At 55.6% G+C, this 23,827-nt stretch overlaps 1 protein-coding gene and 1 long non-coding RNA gene across 2 annotated transcripts; both read left to right on the forward strand.

Moving 5' to 3' along the window:
• Positions 1-3,877: 3,877 nt before the first annotated feature.
• LOC149428969 (SMAD family member 6-like) lies at positions 3,878-18,310 on the forward strand. Its single transcript, XM_089666885.1, has 5 exons — positions 3,878-3,941; positions 9,779-9,845; positions 10,521-10,990; positions 13,396-13,512; positions 14,793-18,310. Exons 3-5 carry the CDS (start codon positions 10,570-10,572, stop codon positions 15,326-15,328), a joined length of 1,074 nt encoding a protein of 357 aa, XP_089523011.1. The 5' UTR covers positions 3,878-3,941; positions 9,779-9,845; positions 10,521-10,569; the 3' UTR covers positions 15,329-18,310.
• Positions 18,311-19,333: 1,023 nt separating this feature from the next.
• LOC149428970 (uncharacterized) lies at positions 19,334-22,235 on the forward strand. The gene is made up of 2 exons (XR_016310652.1): positions 19,334-20,528; positions 20,599-22,235. It is a non-coding gene; the product is annotated as an uncharacterized LOC149428970 (long non-coding RNA).
• The last annotated feature ends 1,592 nt before the right edge of the window (positions 22,236-23,827 follow it).

The raw sequence follows: 23,827 nt of genomic DNA on the forward strand, positions 1-23,827 counted from the left end.
TCCGTGACATTTCCTGGCTACTAAATATTCCACCAACTGTTAGTGGGATTATAACAAAGTGGAAGCCACTGGGAACAACAGCCACTCAGCCACCAAGTGGTAGGCCACGTCACATGACAGGGCGGGGTCAGCGCATGCTGAAGCGCACAGTGCGCAGAAGTCGCCAACTGTCTGCAGAGCCAATAGCTAAAGACCTCCAAACTTGGTGTGGCCTTCAGATGAGCCCAACAACAGTGCGTAGAGAGCTTCATGGAATGGGTTTCCATGGCCGAGCAGCTGCATCCAAGCCTTCCATCACCAAGTGCAATGCAAAGTGTTGGATGCCGTGGTGTAAAGCACGCTGCCACTGGACTCTAGAGCAGAGGAGGCGTGTTCTCTGGAGTGACCAATCACGCTTCTCTGTCTGGTAATCCGATGGACGTGTCTGGGTTTGGCGGTTGCCAGGAGAACGGTACTTGCCTGACTGCATTGTGCCAAGTGTAAAGTTTGGTGGAGGGGGATTATGGTGTGGGGTTGTTCCTCAGGGGTTGGGCTTGGCCCCCTAGTTCCAGGGAAGGGACAACATTTTGGACAATTTCATGCTCCCAACTTTATCAATATGGATCTGTCAGGAGGGGGATGGGAGGGAGCAATGTTGATGTCCATATTGATATATTCTGCAGATTATTCCAACACTGACCTCTCTAGAGATCTGCAGAACATGAAGCCAATTCCGACTGCATCCTACGCGTTTCGTCACATATGACGTCATCAGGGGCATGATACATATATTCTGCAGGTTATTCCACCACTGACCCCTCTAGAGATCTGCAGAACATCGCTCCGTCCCATCCCCCTCCTGACATCCATATTGATATATTCTGCAGATTGTTGCAACACTGACCTCTCTAGAGATCTGCAGAACATCGCTCCATCCCCTCCCCCTCCTGACAGATCCCATATATTGATATATTCTGCAGATTATTCCACCACTGCCCCCTCTAGAGATCTGCAGAACATCGCTCCGTCCCATCCCCCTCCTGACAGATCCATATTCTGCAGATTATCCCATCACTGACCTCTCTAGAGATCTGCAGAACATCGCTCCGTCCCCTCCCCCTCCTGACAGATCCATATTCTGCAGATTATCCCATCACTGCCCCCTCTAGAGATCTGCAGAACATCGCTCCCTCCCCTCCCCCTCCTGACAGATCCATATTCTGCAGATTATCCCATCACTGCCCCCTCTAGAGATCTGCAGAACATCGCTCCATCGGTGATCGGCCATGTTGGAGAATTCATGCAAACCGCCCGATTTTCAGCTCAGTGACGTCAGATTGTACGATGGTTCGGCGTCCCGGGAGGAGCAGAAGTTCCGGCCGTTATACGGGGAGACGTTTCGGTCGGACGATCTTCACTGATGGCGCCATCGGATGACCGAGGAAAGTTCTCGATTTTCAGACGAAAAATCGTTCGGGATTGGAACCATGTATGGCCGGACTGAGACTGGGGGGCCACTACAGTCCATGCCGGGGGCCCCATACTTGGCGCAATGTGTGAGATGTGAACACGCCAGATCGGTGACATTTCCCGCAGAGCGTCGCATACTTCTGCTGGGTAATCAGAATGGTGCAGACAGACGGACGGACAAACAGACGCGCTCACACACTGATAATGGGAGCCGAGAACGACCCCCCCACCCTGCTCCCCCCCCCACCCCGCAACCCCGCTCCAGCCAGTCTGACTGCAACTTCCTCCTCCCAGAGACCAGGATCTTATCTACAGCCAGAGAGAGCACAGCCCCCCCCCCCATATACAGAGCAACCATCTGCAGGCCTCCCTGGGGGTCAGTGGTGGAATAATCTGCAGAATATGGATCTGTCAGGAGGGGGAGGGGATGGAGTGATGTTCTGCAGATCTCTAGAGGGGTCCGTGGTGAGATAATCTGCAGAATATGGATCTGTCAGGAGGGGGAGGGGATGGAGCGATGTTCTGCAGATCTCTAGAGGGGTCCGTGGTGAGATAATCTGCAGAATATGGATCTGTCAGGAGGGGGAGGGGATGGAGTGATGTTCTGCAGATCTCTAGAGGGGTCCGTGGTGAGATAGTCTGCAGAATATGGATCTGTCAGGAGGGGGAGGGGAGGGAGCGATGTTCTGCAGATCTCTAGAGGGGTCAGTGGTGGAATAATCTGCAGAGTATCTCAATATGGATCTGTCAGGAGGGGGAGGGGAGGGAGTGATGTTCTGCAGATCTCTAGAGGGGTCCGTGGTGAGATAGTCTGTAGAATATGGAACTGTCAGGAGGGGGAGGGGACGGAGCGATGTTCTGCAGATCTCTAAAGAGGTCATTGGTGGAATAATCTGCAGAATATATTAATATGGATCTGTGGAGAGGGGCGGAGCCATGTATATATATGTTTAGTGTTGATCTTATACAATGTTTCTTTTTTAACTTTATTGAAATGTAACAAACAGACGACGGTTCATCCCTGTGTGTGGCGGGGAGGCGCGATGTTCTGCGGTGCGTTGGGGTGTTGCACTCCCAGTCAGGACGATCGTTTTCTCTGAGTCCCGCGGTCCCCCGGGGGGGGGGGGGTGATCACAGATCGATCTTCAGATGACGCTGGTCTGTGGCCCTCGCTGTGCGCCGTGGAGGGGCCCCTTAGGACGCCAGCAGTGGGGAGGCGGCCAGTTCAGGCGCCAGGCTGTCCCCTTATCTCCTGAGGAAGTCTGAGAGGGAAGGAAGTCCATACCAGGAATGGATGTAACCCCTTGTGAGCCGACCGAGACCGACCAACGCGTACACCGAGACCGTGCAACCATCGTCACACTGCGTCCAACATAGATCTCGGTATATGCATGGACTCTGCACAGTCCCACTTCTCCTGTCCCGGATGCCGGGTGTCATTCTCGGTATTGTCCCCATTCTGTATGTATGGACTCTGCACAGTCCCACTTCTCCTGTCCTGGATGCCGGGTGTCATTCTCGGTATCTGTCCCCATTCAGTATGTATGGACTCTGCACAGTCCCACTCCTCCTGTCCCGGATGCCGGGTGTCATTCTCGGTATCTGTCCCCATTCTGTATGTATGGACTCTGCACAGTCCCACTTCTCCTGTCCCGGATGCCGGGTGTCATTCTCAGTATCTGTCCCCATTCTGTATGTATGGACTCTGCACAGTCCCACTTCTCCTGTCCCGGATGCCGGGTGTCATTCTCGGTATCTGTCCCCATTCAGTATGTATGGACTCTGCACAGTCCCACTTCTCCTGTCCCGGATGCCGGGTGTCATTCTTGGTATCTGTCCCCATTCTGTATGTATGGACTCTGCACAGTCCCACTTCTCCTGTCCCGGATGCCGGGTGTCATTCTCGGTATCTGTCCCCATTCTGTATGTATGGACCATGCACAGTCCCACTTCTCCTGTCCCGGATGCCGGGTGTCATTCTCGGTATCTGTCCCCATTCTGTATGTATGGACCATGCACAGTCCCACTTCTCCTGTCCTGGATGCCGGGTGTCATTCTCGGTATCTGTCCTTATACCATATGTATGGACTCTGCACAGTCCCACTTCTCCTGTCCCGGATGCCGGGTGTCATTCTTGGTATCTGTCCCCATTCTGTATGTATGGACTCTGCACAGTCCCACTTCTCCTGTCCCGGATGCCGGGTGTCATTCTCGGTATCTGTCCCTATTCTGTATGTATGGACTCTGCACAGTCCCACTTCTCCTGTCCCGGATGCCGGGTGTCATTCTCGGTATCTGTCCCTATTCTGTATGTATGGACTCTGCACAGTCCCACTTCTCCTGTCCTGGTTGCCGGGTGTCATTCTCGGTATCTGGCGGTGGGCGGGGCGGGGGGAGGGACAGGAAGGCGAGGGTCTCGGTGGTTGGATGTAGCTCCGCACTCTCGGTCACAGGACGCTGGGAGTCGGGGGACGGAGGACGCGGTGCTGCTGGTAGGTGACGTCCTGCAGATTGGGGGGGTCAGTATGGGGAGATTTCGGGGTGCTGCATGAGAGGTGACATCAGGGGAAGGGGGGAGGGGGATTCTGCTTTTCTTTTATTGCTGTATATCTCTTACTGGCTGCAGACACCCCGACTTCTTCACTGTACCCCAATATTACATATAGATCTATACCGACCCCCATACACCCCTCTACTCCAGGACACCCCATTAATACTGACCCCTCTACTCTAGTGTACCCCGCTACTATATATATATACTTTCTCCGAGTATCCCTGCCCCCCCAATCCCCTGAACTCCGGTGTACCCCACTTCATGAAACCCCTTTAGCTCCCATCAGATGTACCCCACTTCTATATATAACCCGTATCCTATGACCCCTCTATGCTGCAGGACTTTTATGTACCCCAATATTAGGTATACCCTGCACCCCATCTTACTGTATGCTGATGTACCCCACTATTTAACTTGTACCCTAATAACACCAATCCCTTTATCTCCCTGTACTCCAGTGTACCCCAATATTACATATAACCTGTACCCCAATAACAATGACCCCTCATTTCCCCTGTACTTAGATGTACCTCACTAGTCTTTGTAAGCTGTACCCCGATAATACCAAATACTGTACTCTGCTGTACCCCATTATATATAACCTGTACCCCAAAACACCAATCATCTACTCTGCTGTACCCCATTATTTATATAACCTGTACCCCAATAACACTAATTCTCTACTTTGCTGTACCCCATTATATATAACCTGTACCCCAAAAACACCAATCATCAACTCTGCTGTACCCCATTATGTATATAACCTGTACCCCAATAACACCGATCCTCTACTCTGCTGTACCCCATTATATATAACCTATACCCCAATAACACCAATCATCTACTCTGCTGTACCCCATTATTTATATAACCTGTACCCCAATAACACCAATTCTCTACTCTGCTGTACCCCATTATATATAACCTGTACCCCAAAACACCAATCCTCTACTCTGCTGTACCCCATTATATATAACCTGTACCCCAAAACACCAATCATCTACTCTGCTGTACCCCATTATTTATATAACCTGTACCCCAATAACACCAATCATCTACTCTGCTGTACCCCTTATATATAACCTGTACCCCTATAAAATGAATCCTCTACTCTGCTGTACCCCATTATATATAACCTGTACCCCAATAACACCAATCATCTAGTCTGCTGTACCCCATTATTATGTATAACCTGTACCCCAATAACACCAAATACTCTGCTCTGATGTACCCCATTATTATATATACCTGTACCCCAATAACACTGACCCCTCATTAACCCTGTAGTCTGATGTACCCCAATAACACCAAATACTCTACTCTGCTGTACCCCATTATATATAAATTGTACCCCAATAACACCAAATCATCTGCTCTGATGTACCATATTATTATGTATAACCTGTACCCCAACAACACCAATCAGATACTCCGCTGTACCCCATTATATATAATCTGTACCCCAATAACACAGATCCATCAATTCCCCCATAGTCTGCTGTACCCCATTATTATATAGACCCTGTACCCCAATAATACCAATCCTCTGCTCTGCTGTACCCCATTATTATATATAACCTGTACCCCAATAACACAAACGCCTCCATTTCCTTGTACTCCAGTGCCCCCCGTTATTTTATATAAATGGTACCCCAATATTATAATATTCTATTCCCCATTAACACTCACCCCTCTGCACCCTGTACTCCGGTGTACCCCACTATAATATTTATTGCACCCCAATAACAGCGACCCCTCTATGATCCTATACTCCAGTGTCCCCCAATAACTGGGACATTCCCGTCTCTGTAAGTGATGCCACGGGTCTGATTCTGTCTATTGGGAGAATTGGGGGACCCTCTGCCTGGGAATTATTCGGGGGGCCCCTCTGCCTGGGAATTATTCGGGGGCCCCTCTGCTTGGAAATTATTCGGGAGGCCCCTCTGCCTGGGAATTATTCGAGGGGCCCCTCTGCCTGTGAATTATTCGGGGGGCCCCTCTGCCTGGGTATTATTTGGGGGGCCCCTCTGCCTGGGAATTATTCGAGGGGCCCCTCTGCCTGGGTATTATTCGAGGGGCCCCTCTGCCTGGGTATTATTCGAGGGACCCCTCTGCCTGGGAATTATTCGAGGGGCCCCTCTGCCTGGGTATTATTCGAGGGGCCCCTCTGCCTGGGTATTATTCGGGGGGCCCCTCTGCCTGGGAATTATTCGAGGGGCCCCTCTGCCTGGGAATTATTCGAGGGGCCCCTCTGCCTGTGAATTATTCGGGGGGCCCCTCTGCCTGGGTATTATTTGGGGGGCCCCTCTGCCTGGGAATTATTCGAGGGGCCCCTCTGCCTGGGTATTATTCGAGGGGCCCCTCTGCCTGGGTATTATTCGAGGGACCCCTCTGCCTGGGTATTATTCGAGGGGCCCCTCTGCCTGGGAATTATTCGAGGGGCCCCTCTGCCTGGGAATTATTCGAGGGGCCCCTCTGCCTGGGTATTATTCGAGGGGCCCCTCTGCCTGGGTATTATTCGGGGGGCCCCTCTGCCTGGGAATTATTCGAGGGGCCCCTCTGCCTGGGAATTATTCGGGGGGCTCCTCTGCCTGGGAATTAGTCGGGGGGCTCCTCTTCCTGGGAATTATTCGGGGGGCCCCTCTGTCAGCTGATCGGGGTGATAGGAGTGAACGGGTAATGATCCCAAGAATACAGAGAATGACATTGGAAGTGAGTTTTGGGGTGCTGCACCCCCTTTTCTCACCCCCTTTTCTCACATTGCCGAACACACAGAACAATCTCGTCATTTCTGCCGTTTTATTCGTTCTTCCCATCTGTCGGATCATCTATAGAAATCTGCCCCGTCCCCTCCCCCACAGATCAGAGATCGACCCCCGTCCCCTCCCCCGCAGATCAGAGACCGACCCCTGTCCCCTCCCCCGCAGATCAGAGACCGACCCCCCCGTCCCCTCCCCCACAGATCAGAGATCGACCCCCGTCCCCTCCCCCACAGATCAGAGACTGACCCCCCGTCCCCTCCCCCACAGATCAGAGACCGACCCCCGTCCCCTCCCCCACAGATCAGAGATCGACCCCCGTCCCCTCCCCCACAGATCAGAGACCGACCCCCGTCCCCTCCCCCACAGATCAGAGACCGACCCCCGTCCCCTCCCCCACAGATCAGAGACCGACCCCCGTCCCCTCCCCCACAGATCAGAGACCGACCCCCGTCCCCTCCCCCACAGATCAGAGATCGACCCCCGTCCCCTCCCACACAGATCAGAGACCGACCCCCCTCCCCTCCCCCACAGATCAGAGATCGACCCCCATCCCCTCCCCCACAGATCAGAGATCGACCCCCGTCCCCTCCCCCACAGATCAGAGATCGACCCCCGTCCCCTCCCCCACAGATCAGAGATCGACCCCCGTCCCCTCCCCCACAGATCAGAGATCGACCCCCGTCCCCTCCCCCACAGATCAGAGATCGACCCCCGTCCCCTCCCCCGCAGATCAGAGACCGACCCCCCGTCCCCTCCCCCACAGATCAGAGATCGACCCCCGTCCCCTCCCCCGCAGATCAGAGACCGACCCCCGTCCCCTCCCCCGCAGATCAGAGATCGACCCCCGTCCCCTCCCCCGCAGATCAGAGACCGACCCCCGTCCCCTCCCCCGCAGATCAGAGACCGACCCCCGTCCCCTCCCCCGCAGATCAGAGATCGACCCCCGTCCCCTCCCCCGCAGATCAGAGACCGACCCCCGTCCCCTCACCCGCAGATCAGAGATCGACCCCCGTCCCCTCCCCCGCAGATCAGAGACCGAGCCCCGTCCCCTCCCCCGCAGATCAGAGACCGACCCCCGTCCCCTCCCCCGCAGATCAGAGATCGACCCCCTTCCCCTCCCCCGCAGATCAGAGATCGACCCCCGTCCCCTCCCCCGCAGATCAGAGATCGACCCCCGTCCCCTCCCCCACAGATCAGAGATCGATCCTCGTCCCCTCCCCCACAGATCAGAGATCGGTCCCCTCCCCCGCAGATCAGAGATCGATCCCCGTCCCCTCCCCCGCAGATCAGAGACCGACCCCCGTCCCCTCCCCCGCAGATCAGAGATCGACCCCCTTCCCCTCCCCCGCAGATCAGAGACCGACCCCCGTCCCCTCACCCGCAGATCAGAGATCGACCCCCGTCCCCTCCCCCGCAGATCAGAGACCGAGCCCCGTCCCCTCCCCCGCAGATCAGAGACCGACCCCCGTCCCCTCACCCGCAGATCAGAGATCGACCCCCTTCCCCTCCCCCGCAGATCAGAGACCGACCCCCGTCCCCTCCCCCGCAGATCAGAGATCGACCCCCGTCCCCTCCCCCGCAGATCAGAGACCGACCCCCGTCCCCTCACCCGCAGATCAGAGATCGACCCCCGTCCCCTCCCCCGCAGATCAGAGACCGAGCCCCGTCCCCTCCCCCGCAGATCAGAGACCGACCCCCGTCCCCTCCCCCACAGATCAGAGATCGATCCTCGTCCCCTCCCCCACAGATCAGAGATCGGTCCCCTCCCCCGCAGATCAGAGATCGATCCCCGTCCCCTCCCCCGCAGATCAGAGACCGACCCCCGTCCCCTCCCCCGCAGATCAGAGATCGACCCCCTTCCCCTCCCCCGCAGATCAGAGACCGACCCCCGTCCCCTCACCCGCAGATCAGAGATCGACCCCCGTCCCCTCCCCTGCAGATCAGAGACCGAGCCCCGTCCCCTCCCCCGCAGATCAGAGACCGACCCCCGTCCCCTCCCCCGCAGATCAGAGATCGATCCCCGTCCCCTCCCCCGCAGATCAGAGATCGACCCCCGCCCCCTCCCCTGCAGATCAGAGATCGACCCCCCGTCCCCTCCCCCACAGATCAGAGATCGACCCCCCGTCCCCTCCCCTGCAGATCAGAGATCGACCCCCCGTCCCCTCCCCCGCAGATCAGAGATCGACCCCCCGTCCCCTCCCCCACAGATCAGAGATCGACCCCCGTCCCCTCACCCGCAGATCAGAGATCGACCCCCGTCCCCTCCCCCGCAGATCAGAGACCGAGCCCCGTCCCCTCCCCCGCAGATCAGAGACCGACCCCCGTCCCCTCCCCCGCAGATCAGAGATCGATCCCCGTCCCCTCCCCCGCAGATCAGAGATCGACCCCCGTCCCCTCCCCCGCAGATCAGAGATCGACCCCCGTCCCCTCCCCCACAGATCAGAGATCGATCCTCGTCCCCTCCCCCACAGATCAGAGATCGGTCCCCTCCCCCGCAGATCAGAGATCGATCCCCGTCCCCTCCCCCGCAGATCAGAGATCGACCCCCGCCCCCTCCCCTGCAGATCAGAGATCGACCCCCCGTCCCCTCCCCCACAGATCAGAGATCGACCCCCCGTCCCCTCCCCTGCAGATCAGAGATCGACCCCCCGTCCCCTCCCCCGCAGATCAGAGATCGACCCCCCGTCCCCTCCCCCACAGATCAGAGATCGACCCCCCGTCCCCTCCCCCGCACACACGGCAAAGGTCAATCAGAACTTCCCTCTTCTCATCCAAAGAGTGTTTAAGGGTCAACTGATGTCACCCGACATTCACATCAGAGGCACAACATTCACCCGAGATTGTGGAATGGGGCTCATTTCTGCTCCTACACTTCAGTTTGGGGTGATATTCTCCATTTCATCCTAGCTCCGCCCACCTCAGAGTCTCACTCCTATCGCTGCAAGCAGCTAATAGGCTTCCTGTCCCCCATTCCAGGTCAGGTGACCCCTAACTGCCGCTTTTCCCATTGCAGGGCGTGGCGAGGGTTCCTGGAAGATGGCGGGATGGTCCAGCGGTCCGTATAACGCCTGACTGGCAAGGTAAGAGACGCCCCCAGAGGTGTAGCGCGGTACAATCACCCCTCCCCCGCTGTGTCCTGACTGGTCAGGTAAGTGTCCCGGGTGGGGTGCAGAGACGCCCCCAGAGGTGTAGCGCGGTACAATCACCCCTCCCCCGCTGTGTCCTGACTGGTGAGGTAAGTGTCCCGGGTGGGGTGCAGAGACGCCCCCAGAGGTGTAGCGCGGTACAATCACCCCTCCCCCGCTGTCTCCTGACTGGTGAGGTAAGTGTCCCGGGTGGGGTGCAGAGACGCCCCCAGAGGTGTAGCGCGGTACAATCACCCCTCCCCCGCTGTCTCCTGACTGGTGAGGTAAGTGTCCCGGGTGGGGTGCAGAGACGCCCCCAGTGGTGTAGCGCGGTACAATCACCCCTCCCCCGCTGTCTCCTGACTGGTGAGGTAAGTGTCCCGGGTGGGGTGCAGAGACGCCCCCAGAGGTGTAGCGCGGTACAATCACCCCTCCCCCGCTGTCTCCTGACTGGTGAGGTAAGTGTCCCGGGTGGGGTGCAGAGACGCCCCCAGAGGTGTAGCGCGGTACAATCACCCCTCCCCCGCTGTGTCCTGACTGGTGAGGTAAGTGTCCCGGGTGGGGTGCAGAGACGCCCCCAGTGGTGTAGCGCGGTACAATCACCCCTCCCCCGCTGTCTCCTCTCCGCAGGTTCTCGGTGCTGAGCGCCCGGGTTCTACCGTCTGACCGCCTTCGTCTTATGTTCCGTTCTCGCCGTTCTTTCTCCGCCTGGCAACTTTGGAGACATCGCCGCACCACGCCGAGCCGGGGTCCGGGGTCTGGGGGGCCCCCCAACCCCGAGGAGCTCCACCATGCCTTGCGACCCGCCGCCCTCCAACTCTTCAAGAAGCTGAAAGACGAGCAGCTGTGGCGGCTGGCGGAGGCGGTGGAGAGCGAAGGGCGCTGGGACTGCGGCTGCATCCGATTCCCGCTGGAGGTCAGGTCAGCCAAGCAAGCCTTCGCCCCCGCCGTCCTCCTCTGTAGGCTCTACCGCTGGCCGGATCTACGAAACCCCTCCGAGCTGAAGAGGCTCGTCCACTGCGAGAACTATCGGAGGAGGGGTACAGATGGGACCACCCTATGCTGCAACCCCTACCACTACAGCCGACTGGTGACACCAGGTACACCGAGACCGAGGCGCCAACATCTGCCAGTGAGGTCACCTCAAAAATGATACATGTGACACCCCGACCCCAGGAGCTGACAGTCTAATGACACCCTGACCCCAGGAGCTGACAGTCTATGACACCCCGACCCCAGGAGCTGACAGTCTAATGACACCTTGACCCCAGGAGCTGACACTCTATGAGGCCCCGACCCCAGGAGCTGACAGACTAATGACACCCTGACCCCAGGAGCTGACACTCTAGGAGGCCCCGACCCCAGGAGCTGACAGTCTATGAGACTCTGACCCCAGGAGCTGACACTCTATGAGGCCCCGACCCAGGAGCTGACAGACTAATGACACCCCGACCCCAGGAGCTGACAGTCTATGACACCCTGACCCCAGGAGCTGACAGTCTGAGACCCCGACCCCAGGAGCTGACAGTCTATGAGACTCTGACCCCAGGAGCTGACAGTCTATGAGACTCTGACCCCAGGAGCTGACAGTCTATGAGACCCTGACCCCAGGAGCTGACACTCTATGAGACCCTGACCCCAGGAGCTGACAGTCTATGAGACCCTGACCCCAGGAGCTGACAGTCTATGAGACCCTGACCCCAGGAGCTGACAGTCTATGAAACTCTGACCCCAGGAGCTGACACTCTATGAGGCCCTGACCCCAGGAGCTGACACTCTATGAGACCCTGACCCCAGGAGCTGACAGTCTGAGACCCTGACCCCAGGAGCTGACAGTCTAATGACACCCTGACCCCAGGAGCTGACACTCTATGACACCCTGACCCCAGGAGCTGACAGTCTATGAGACCCTGACCCCAGGAGCTGACACTCTATGAGACTCTGACCCCAGGAGCTGACAGTCTATGAGACCCTGACCCCAGGAGCTGACAGTCTATGAGACTCTGACCCCAGGAGCTGACAGTCTACGAGACCCTAACCCCAGGAGCTGACAGTCTACGAGACCCCGACCCCAGGAGCTGACACTCTATGACACCCTGACCCCAGGAGCTGACACTCTATGAGACCCTGACCCCAGGAGCTGACAGTCTATGAGACCCTGACCCCAGGAGCTGACAGTCTATGAAACTCTGACCCCAGGAGCAGACAGTCTGAGACCCCAACCGCAGGAGCTGACAGTCTATAATGAGACCCTGACCCCAGGAGCTGACAGCCTACGAGACCCTGAACCCAGGAGCTGACAGTCTATAATGAGACCCTGACCCCAGGAGCTGACAGCCTACGAGACCCTGAACCCAGGAGCTGACAGTCTATAATGAGACCCTGACCCCAGGAGCTGACAGTCTAGGAGACCCCGACCCCAGGAGCTGACAGTCTATAATGAGACCCTGACCCCAGGAGCTGACAGTCTATGAGACCCCGACCCCAGGAGCTGACAGTCTATAATGAGACCCTGACCCCAGGAGCTGACAGTCTAGGAGACCCTGACCCCAGGAGCTGACAGCCTACGAGACCCTGACCCCAGGAGCTGACACTCTATGAGACCCTGACCCCAGGAGCTGACACTCTATGAGACTCTGACCCCAGGAGCTGACAGTCTGAGACCCTGACCCCAGGAGCTGACAGTCTGTGAGACCCCAACCGCAGGAGCTGACAGTCTATGAGACCCTGACCCCAGGAGCTGACAGTCTAATGACACCCTGACCCCAGGAGCTGACAGTCTGAGGCCCTGACCCCAGGAGCTGACAGTCTATGAGACCCCGACCCCAGGAGCTGACAGTCTATGACACCCTGACCCCAGGAGCTGACAGACTATGAGACCCTGACCCCAGGAGCTGACAGTCTATGACACCCTGACCCCAGGAGCTGACAGTCTAGGAGACCCCGACCCCAGGAGCTGACAGTCTATGACACCCTGACCCCAGGAGCTGACAGTCTACGAGACCCTGAGCCCAGGAGCTGACAGTCTACGAGACCCCGACCCCAGGAGCTGACAGTCTACGAGACCCCGACCCCAGGAGCTGACAGTCTACGAGACCCCGACCCCAGGAGCTGACAGTCTAGGGGGGATAATGAGACCCTGACCCCAGGAGCTGACAGTCTATGACACCCTGACCCCAGGAGCTGACAGTCTAGGAGACCCTGACCCCAGGAGCTGACAGTCTATGAGACACCGACCCCAGGAGCTGACAGTCTATGACACCCTGACCCCAGGAGCTGACAGTCTAGGAGACCCCGACCCCAGGAGCTGACAGTCTAGCACTGGACACACACTTGTCTCAGAATGGCCTCCAATGATGTTCTGTTTCCTTATTAGTAGATTCTAGTTTGAACCAAAAATGTTAAAAACACAAAATCCCAGAAAGGCAGATATGGGGCCCCGTGTACTCCAGGGGCCCGACCTACAAATACCGACACAATCGAATCCCCGCCTTCATATTTACAGAATCCGCCACTGCATCGTCCTACAAGGCCAGAGACACCGTGCAACCCGCATCGTCCAATCCGCTTCACTCCATCACCAACCAGGAGACCACCTACTGCAATGTCCGCGGGATACATGGTGAGTGTCTGACCCCAGGAGCTGACAATCTATAATGAGACCCCGACCCCAGGAGCTGACAGTCTACGAGACCCCGACCCCAGGAGCTGACAGTCTACGAGACCCCGACCCCAGGAGCTGACAGTCTACGAGACCCCGACCCCAGGAGCTGACAGTCTACAAGACCCTGACCCCAGGAGCTGACAGTCTATGAGACCCTGACCCCAGGAGCTGACAGTCTACAAGTTCCCGACCCCAGGAGCTGACAGTCTATGAGACCCCGACCCCAGGAGCTGACAGTCTATGAGACCCTGACCCCAGGAGCTGACAGTCTACAAGACCCCGACCCCAGGAGCTGACAGTCTATGAGACCCTGACCCCAGGAGCTGACAGTCTATAATGAGACCCTGACCCCAGGAGCTGACAGTCTATAATGAGACCCTGACCCCAGGAGCTGACAGTCTAGGGGGGATAATGAGACCCCAATCCCAGGAGCTGACAGTCTATAATGAGACCCTGACCCCAGGAGCTGACAGTCTAGGGGGGATAATGAGACCCCAATCCCAGGAGCTGACAGTCTATAATGAGACCCTGACCCCAGGAGCTGACAGTCTAGGGGGGATAACGAGAAGCCTGACCCTAGGGAGACCCTGACCCCAGCAGCTGACAGTCTACGAGACCCTGACCCCAGCAGCTGACAGTCTATAATGAGACCCTGACCCCAGGAGCTGACAGTCTACGAGACCCTGACCCCAGGAGCTGACAGTCTATAATGAGACCCTGACCCCAGGAGCTGACAGTCTATGAGACCCCGACCCCAGGAGCTGACAGTCTATAATGAGACCCTGACCCCAGGAGCTGACAGTCTATAATGAGACCCTGACCCCAGGAGCTGACAGTCTATAATGAGACCCTGACCCCAGGAGCTGACAGTCTATAATGAGACCCTGACCCTAGGAGCTGACAGTCTACGAGACCCTGACCCCAGGAGCTCACAGTCTATGAGACCCTGACCCCAGGAGCTGACAGTCTATAATGAGACCCTGACCCCAGGAGCTGACAGTCTAGGGGGGGTAATGAGACCCTGACCCCAGGAGCTGACAGTCAACGAGACCCCGACCCCTGGAGCTGACAGTCTACGAGACCCTGACCCCAGGAGCTGACAGTCAACGAGACCCCGACCCCAGGAGCTGACAGTCTACGAGACCCTGACCCCAGGAGCTGACAGTCTGGTACATGGAGGTGGTGTCAGAGGTCTGCACGTTGGGTGACACCACAGTATGACGTTCTTCTCTCTGCAGACACGACGCTCTCCAGAGGTTCGCACAAAGATGGCCACTGGTGTAAGCTGGCCTACTGGGAGCACCGGACCCGCGTGGGGCGGCTCTACAATGTCACGGAACCCTCCATCCAGATCTTCCATGACCTTCCCAAAGGCAGCGGCTTCTGCCTGGGCTTCCTGGGCTCGGAGGCCCGCAGCGAGGCGGTGAGACGTACGAGGAAGAAGATCGGCCAAGGCCTGATCCTGAGCCATGAGCAGGAAGAGGTGTGGGTGTACAACCGCAGCGAACACCCCGTCTTCATCAACTCGCCCACCCTGGCCCCAGTGAACGCCCGCGGGCAGTCCGTACACAAGCTGCTCCCCGGGTATTCCATCAAAGTGTTCGACTCCCAGCAAGCGGAAAGAATCTCGAGGTGCTCTGTGCTGGGGGAGGGGCCCTGCGACCTTCACAGTGTCCGCATCAGCTTTGCCAAGGGCTGGGGCGGCTGCTACTCCCGACAGTTCATCACATCTTGTCCCTGTTGGCTGGAGATTCTTCTCAGCACCCCAAAATGAGGCGCCAGAGCTGGGGGGGGGCGTGGTCTGTGTGACACCAGAGGAGCTGTGGATACATGACCTGAGGGGTGTCACCAAAACCTGTCAAAAATGTCCAACCGACACCTCTATCCCACTGAAAGTTCCTCTATGATGACCCTCTTCTGGCCTTCATGATCTGCCTCCACCTGACAGATTTGCCACCAATGGGCTGAAGATTTCAATTTATTGCATGGAAACTGAACGTCCTCGGGGGCTTGGTGTGGATTCCGGAGGTCAAAAGACTTAAACTGGTCGGAAAGTGATTAAAGCTGGGAGATCGATGTGACCGTTCCGTACATGTGATTGTATGGCCAATGTCACCGGAAGGCTTTCTTATGGAGCCAACTCCACCACCTTGACCCTACATGACCTTCATCACCTCTGTTGTGTCTTTCTAATGGAGCTATCTCCACCATCTTGACCCTACATGACCTTCATCACCTCTGTTGTGTCTTTCTAATGGAACTATCTCCACCATCTTGACCCTACATGACCTTCATCACCTCTGTTGTGTCTTTCTAATGGAGCTATCTCCACCATCTTGACCCTACATGACCTTCATCACCTCTGTTGTGTCTTTCTAATGGAACTATCTCCACCATCTTGACCCTACATGACCATCATCACCTCTGTTGTGTCTTTCTAATGGAACTATCTCCACCATCTTGACCCTACATGACCTTCATCACCTCTGTTGTGTCTTTCTCATGGAGCTATCTCCACCATCTTGACCCTACATGACCATTATCACCTCTGTTGTGTCTTTCTCATGGAGCTATCTCCACCATCTTGACCCTACACGACCTTCATCACCTCTGTTGTGTCTTTCTCATGGAGCCATCTCCACCATCTTGACCCTACATGACCTTCATCACCTCTGTTGTGTCTTTCTCATGGGGCTATCTCCACCATCTTGACCCTACATGACCATCATCACGTCTGTTGTGTCTTTCTCATGGAGCCAACTCCACCATCTTAACCCTACATAACCTTCATCACCTCTGTTGTGTCTTTCTCATGGAGCCAACTCCACCATCTTAACCCTACATGGCCTTCATCACCTCTGTTGTGTCTTTCTCATGGAGCCAACTCCACCATCTTAACCCTACCTGACCTTCATCACCTCTGTTGTGTCTTTCTCATGGGGCTATCTCCACCATCTTGACCCTACATGACCTTCATCACCTCTGTTGTGTCTTTCTCATGGAGCCAATTCCACCATCTTAACCCTACATGACCATCATCATCTCTGTTGTGTCTTCCTCATGGAGCTATCTCCACCATCTTAACCCTACACGACCTTCATCACCTCTGTTGTGTCTTTCTCATGGAGACAACTTCACCATCCCAACCTTTCTTGACCCCCATCACCTTTGTTGTGCCTTTTTCATGGAGCCAACTCTGTATCACCTCCATAATCTCTGTTGTGCTTTCATATTGAAAGGACTCCACTATCACAACTATAGAAAACCTTCATCACCTCTGTTGTGCCTTACATCTTGAACCGGTTCCACCATCCCAATCGTACATGACCTCAGTCAGCTTTGTTGTACCTTCCAGATGGAACAGGCTCCACCATCCCAGTCCTACATGACCTCAGTCAGCTCTGTTGTACCTTCCAGATGGAACTGGCTCCACCATCCCAATCCTACATGACCTCAGTCAGCTCTGTTGTACCTTCCAGATGTAACTGGCTCTACCATCCTGGTCCTACAAGACCTCCGGGACCCCTGCTTCCAGCTTACCATAGCATCCTCAGAAACACTCTGGAGACAGTTCCTTCTCTAGTAACTCAACAGTCTCCTACAGCTCGGTAAAATCTGGACTCCATCACTCCCCACAACCTGGATATGCTTGTGAGATTACTCGATGAGATTGGGCTCCATCTTTCTACTGCTACCCTTGGCAGTACCTCCTCCAATGTTGGGAATATTCTAGATACCAACACAATATGTAGAGTATCTCTGTCATCTGTGGAACGTCTCGACCAACATTAATGGTTCGGTAGGAGGGAACACTCAGGAGGTACTGAGGTCCTGTGTCTGCAGGCCACCATTATTCTCTAGGAGACCCCAGGAACATCTCATTATGGAGCTCCTAGACATATACTGGGCACACCTCCATCTGCAGTCATCCAGAAGGACCACCAAGATCATCGTCTTCATTCACGTCCTTCTCCATCGCTGATCAGCGTAACCCTCCGTTACAGATATGGTGCCAAAAAAAGGTATAAAAATGTAAAACTGGAAAACCAAATTCCTCATCTGAAGAAACGTCTCCAATTCCCTACAGAAGGTTACGCCTCAGCTAGAGGGGACACCATTATCGGAGGATTTGTTATTTACAAATCGGTGGAATTGGCCGAGTGTGGTTCGAAAACAGATTTTGTCGCCTTTGTGGAAGTTTGGGAAAAAGGAGGCAAGAAATGGCTCCGGAAATCCGGGTGAAGCTGCCAGACCACCGTGGGCTCAGCTTCTCTCTGCTGAGGATGTCCATGGTGGAGCTCTGCCGCCACCTGCTGAGCATTTGTGTAACAGCATCACCTGATGGGTATAGAATTGTAGCTTCACTCCCTACTGCAAATGGGGAGGGAGGGAAGACCACCATAGTAGGGGGTCAGAGAGGTAGTACCAGGATAGTGGGGGGTCAGGAGGGAAGATCACCATAGTAGAGGGTCAGAGAGGTAGTACCAGGATAGTGGGGGGTCAGGAGGGAAGACCACCATAGTCGGGGTTCAGGGAGGGAAGACCACCATAGTGGGGGGTCAGTGAGGGAAGGCCACCATAGTGGGGGGTCAGAGAGGTAGTACCAGGATAGTGGGGGGTCAGGAGGGAAGATCACCATAGTAGAGGGTCAGAGAGGTAGTACCAGGATAGTGGGGGGTCAGGAGGGAAGACCACCATAGTCAGGGTTCAGGGAGGGAAGACCACCATAGTGGGGGGTCAGTGAGGGAAGGCCACCATAGTGGGGGGTCAGGGGGAAGACAACCATAGTGGGGGGTCAGGGGGAAGACCACCATAGTGGGGGGTCAGTGAGGGAAGACCACCATAGTGGAGGGTCAGGGGGAAGACCACCATAGTGGGAGGTCAGGGAGGGAAGGCCACCATAGTGGGAGGTCAGGGAGGGAAGGCCACCATAGTGAGGGGTTGGGGGGGGGGGAAGGCCACCATAGTAGGGGCTCGGAGAGGTAATAACAGGATAGTGGGAGGTCAGAGAGGGAAGACCACCATAGTGGGGGGTCAGGGGGGAAGACCACCATAGTGGGGGGTCAGACAGGTAATACCAGGATAGTGGGAGGTCAGAGAGGGAAGGCCACCGTAGTAGGGGGTTAGGGGGGGATGGCCAGTGTAGTAGGGGGATAGGGAGGTAATACCAGGATAGTGGGGGTCAGGGAAGGAAGACCACCATAGTGGGGGTCAGGGAGGGAAGACTACCATAGTGGGGGTCAGGGAGGGAAGGCCACCATAGTGGGGGGTCATGGAGGGAAGACTACCATAGTGGGGGGTCAGGGGGAAGATCACCATAGTGAGAGGTCAGGGAGGGAAGACTACTATAATGGGGCATCAGGGAGGGAAGACCACCATAGTGGGAGGTCAGGGAGGGAAGGCCACCATAGTGGGGGGTCAGCGAGCAAAGGCCACCAAAGTGGGGGCCTCAGGGAGGGAATACCAGGATGGGGGGGTCAGGGAGGGAAGGCCACCAAAGTGGGGGCCTCAGGGAGGGAATACCAGGATGGGGGGGTCAGGGAGGGAAGACCACCATAGTGGGGGGTCAGTGAGGGAAGACCACCATAGTGGGGGGTCAGGGGGAAGACCACCATAGTGGGAGGTCAGGGAGGGAAGTCCACCATAGTGGGGGGTCGGGTGGAAGGCCACCTTAGAGGGGGCTCAGGGAGGTAATACCAGGATGGGGGGGGGGGGGGGGTCAGGGAGGGAAGACTACCATAGTGGGGAGTCAGGGAGGGAAGACCACCATAGTGAGAGGTCAGGGGGGGAATATCAGGTCAGGGAGGGAAGACCAGGATGGAGGGGGTCAGGGAGAGAATGGTGATGATGGGAGGTGTAGGTCCCGGTCTGTACTGGTGATGATGGGAGGTGTAGGTCCTGGTCTGTACTGGTGATGATGGGAGGTGTAGGTCCCGGTCTGTACTGGGGATGATGGGAGGTGTAGGTCCCGGTCTGTACTGGGGATGATGGGAGGTGTAGGTCCCGGTCTGTACTGGTGATGATGGGAGGCGTAGGTCCCGGTCTGTACTGGGGATGATGGGAGGTGTAGGTCCCGGTCTGTACTGGTGATGATGGGAGGTGTAGGTCCCGGTCTGTACTGGGGATGATGGGAGGCGTAGGTCCCGGTCTGTACTGGTGATGATGGGAGGCGTAGGTCCCGGTCTGTACTGGTGATAATTGGTGGTGCAGGTCCCGGTCTGTACTGGTGATGATGGGAGGTTTAAGTCGCGGTCTGTACTGGTGATGATGGGAGGTGTAGGTCCCGGTCTGTACTGGGGATGATGGGAGGTGTAGGTCCCGGTCTGTACTGGGGATGATGGGAGGTGTAGGTCCCGGTCTGTACTGGTGATGATGGGAGGTTTAAGTCGCGGTCTGTACTGGTGATGATGGGAGGTGTAGGTCCCGGTCTGTACTGGGGATGATGGGAGGTGTAGGTCCCAGTCTGTACTGGTGATGATGGGAGGTGTAGGTCCCGGTCTGTACTGGTGATGATGGGAGGTGTAGGTCCCGGTCTTTACTGGTGATGATGGGAGGTGTAGGTCCCGGTCTGTACTGGTGATGATGGGAGGTGAAGGTCCCGGTCTGTACTGGTGATGATGGGAGGTGTAGGTCCCGGTCTGTACTGGTGATGATGGGAGGTGTAGGTCCCGGTCTGTACTGGTGATGATGGGAGGTGTAGGTCCCGGTCTGTACTGGGGATGATGGGAGGTGTAGGTCCTGGTCTGTACTGGTGATGATGGTAGGTGTAGGTCCCGGTCTGTACTGGTGATGATGGGAGGTGTAGGTCCTGGTCTGTACTGGTGATGATGGGAGGTGTAGGTCCCGGTCTGTACTGGTGATGATGGGAGGTGTAGGTCCCAGTCTGTATTGGTGATGATGGGAGGTGTAGGTCCCGGTCTTTACTGGTGATGATGGGAGGTGTAGGTCCCAGTCTGTACTGGTGATGATGGGAGGTGTAGGTCCTGGTCTGTACTGGTGATGATGGTAGGTGTAGGTCCCGGTCTGTACTGGGGATGATGGGAGGTGTAGGTCCCGGTCTGTACTGGTGATGATGGGAGGTGTAGGTCCCGGTCTGTACTGGTGATGATGGGAGGTGTAGGTCCCGGTCTGTACTGGTGATGATGGGAGGTGTAGGTCCCGGTCTGTACTGGTGATGATGGGAGGTGTAGGTCCCGGTCTGTACTGGTGATGATGGGAGGTGTAGGTCCCGGTCTGTACTGGTGATGATGGGAGGTGTAGGTCCCGGTCTGTACTGGTGATGATGGGAGGCGTAGGTCCCGGTTTGTACTGGTGATGATGGGAGGTGTAGGTCCCAGTCTGTATTGGTGATGATGGGAGGTGTAGGTCCCAGTCTGTACTGGTGATGATGGGAGGTGTAGGTCCCGGTCTGTACTGGGGATGATGGGAGGTGTAGGTCCCGGTCTGTACTGGGGATGATGGGAGGTGTAGGTCCCGGTCTGTACTGGGGATGATGGGAGGTGTAGGCCCCGGTCTGTACTGGTGATGATGGGAGGTGTAGGTCCCGGTCTGTACTGGGGATGATGGGAGGTGTAGGTCCCAGTCTGTATTGGTGATGATGGGAGCTGTAAGTCCCGGTCTCTACTGGTGATGATGGGAGGTGTAGGCCCCGGTCTGTATTGGTGATGATGGGAGGTGTAGGTCCCGGTCTGTACTGGTGATGATGGGAGGTGTAGGTCCTGGTCTGTACTGGGGATGATGGGAGGTGTAGGTCCCGGTCTGTACTGGTGATGATGGGAGGTGTAGGTCCTGGTCTGTACTGGGGATGATGGGAGCTGTAGGTTCCGGGGGGACTCCGTAACTATCAGAGTACCTGTGGGCGGTATAGACGGGGGGGTTCTACAATGTAGGATAGGAATCCAAGTTTCCCTTTAGAACCAGAGGCTGAGGTCGGCGGTTGTCGGTGGTTGTCGGTGGTTGTCAGCGGTTGTCGGCGGTTGTCGGTGGTGGTTGTCGGTGGCGGTTGTTGGCGGTTGTCAGCGGTTGTTGGTGGCGGTTGTCAGCCGTTGTCGGTGGCGGTTGTCGATGGCGGTTGTTGGCGGTTGTCAGCCGTTGTCGGTGGCGGTTGTTGGCGGTTGTCAGCGGTTGTCGGTGGCGGTGGGATTCGAAGGGGTTGCGTCACCGGAACACAATAGAGGCTCCATTTTGTGATGTGGCCTCCTGGGAGTCACACCGGCACCGTTCCGGAGTCATACTCATTTGTGGTCACTAGGTGGCGGAGTGGAGCCATCAAGTGTCCCTATATACAGGGATATAGTATATGGGGGGGGGGGGGGGAGGGGTATATCCGTATTATTAGACTTTTATTATTATTTATATCATTTGATGGGGAAGTAATATATAATCTGATTATAAATGACATCACAATGTCCCCCAATGGCGGCAGGAATATTTATCGTCACCTCCTGTCTGCTCGACGCCTGTGTCCGGGTCATGTGACCCCTATAACTCGTATGAACGGCGCTCGCAGTTATTTGTGATTCATTTCTAATCCTTTCTATTGATTTTGTATCGTTTTGTAACCTAAAGTTGTGTTTTGTTGCAGAAATCGCAGCGCGGCGTCTGGGGTCATGTGACCTCCCATGTGACCTCCCATGTGGCGCTACGTAGGCTGACATTTCTAATAAATTATTATACTCTGATCGCGTGTGTGTGATTCCTGGGGGGGGGGGGGGCTAATGAAACAAAAATGGCGCTGCGAGCTGTCCTCTGACTCCTCCCCCTTTCCGTGGATGAACGTTTTTATTTGGGGATCCAATCCGGACCCCCCCCCCCATCCCCCATTATTGTTGATGATTAGTTATGATCCGGTGTGAGGGATGTGGACCACAGGAGCTTACAATCTAAAACAAGTGTTTTGGTGAATGGAGGGGGGAGGGGGAGCACAACTGTATACAGCCAGAGGTGGCCATAGGAAGACTCAGGACCTCAGATGGGCTCTTGTTTGAAGGGGCCCCAAAACTGCTATGGGCCCCCCATAGACAATCCCTCATGGGGGGCATTATAAATACCGGATACCCTCATGGGGGGCATTATAAATACCTGATACCCTCATGGGGGGCATTATAAATACCTGATACCCTCACGGGGGGCATTATAAATACCTGATACCCTCATAGGGGGCATTATAAATACCAGATACCCTCATGGGGGGGGATTATAAATAACAAATACCCTCATGGGGGCATTATCAATACCAGATACCCTCATGGAGGGCATTATAAATAACGGATACCCTCATGGGGGGCATTATAAATACTGGATACCCTCATGGGGGGCATTATAAATACCAGATACCCTCATAGGGGGCATTATAAATAACGGATACCCTCATGGGGGCATTATAAATACCGGATACCCTCATGGGGGGCATTATAAATACCGGATACCCTCATGGGGGGCATTATAAATACCAGATACCCTCATGGGGGGCCTTATAAATAACAAATACCCTCATGGGGGCATTATAAATACCTGATACCCTCATGGGGGGCATTATAAATACCAGATACCCTCATGGGGGGCATTATCAATACCAGATACCCTCATGGGGGGCCTTATAAATAACAAATACCCTCATGGGGGCATTATAAATACCTGATACCCTCATGGGGGGCATTATAAATACCAGATACCCTCATGGGGGGCATTATCAATACCAGATACCCTCATGGGGGGCATTATAAATACCAGATACCCTCATAGGGGGGATTATAAATACCAGATACCCTCATGGGGGGGGATTATAAATACCAGATACCCTCATAGAGGGCATTATAAATACCGGATACCCTCATGGGGGGGATTATAAATACCAGATACCCTCATAGGGGCATTATAAATACCGGATACCCTCATGGGGGGCATTATAAATACTGGATACCCTCATGGGGGGCATTATAAATACCAGATACCCTCATAGGGGCATTATAAATACCGGATACCCTCATGGGGGGGATTATAAATACCAGATACCCTCATAGGGGCATTATAAATACCGGATACCCTCATGGGGGGCATTATAAATACTGGATACCCTCATGGGGGGCATTATAAATACCAAACACCCTCATGGGGGGCATTATAAACAACGGGGGGCTGTGCTCCAATACCCAGATATAAAAGCGGACCAGTGAGGGGCCCCCGTCATCGGCCGACCTCGTTCCTCTACACATCAGATTGCCGGACGAAGGAGGATTTGGTGACAACGTCATGGAATTGGTGATTCTGGCGG

This window comes from Staurois parvus, unplaced genomic scaffold (assembly GCF_062004578.1).
Source record: "Staurois parvus isolate SC_StPar_1 unplaced genomic scaffold, SC_StPar_1.0 ptg002885l, whole genome shotgun sequence".
Lineage (NCBI taxonomy): Eukaryota > Metazoa > Chordata > Amphibia > Anura > Ranidae > Staurois > Staurois parvus.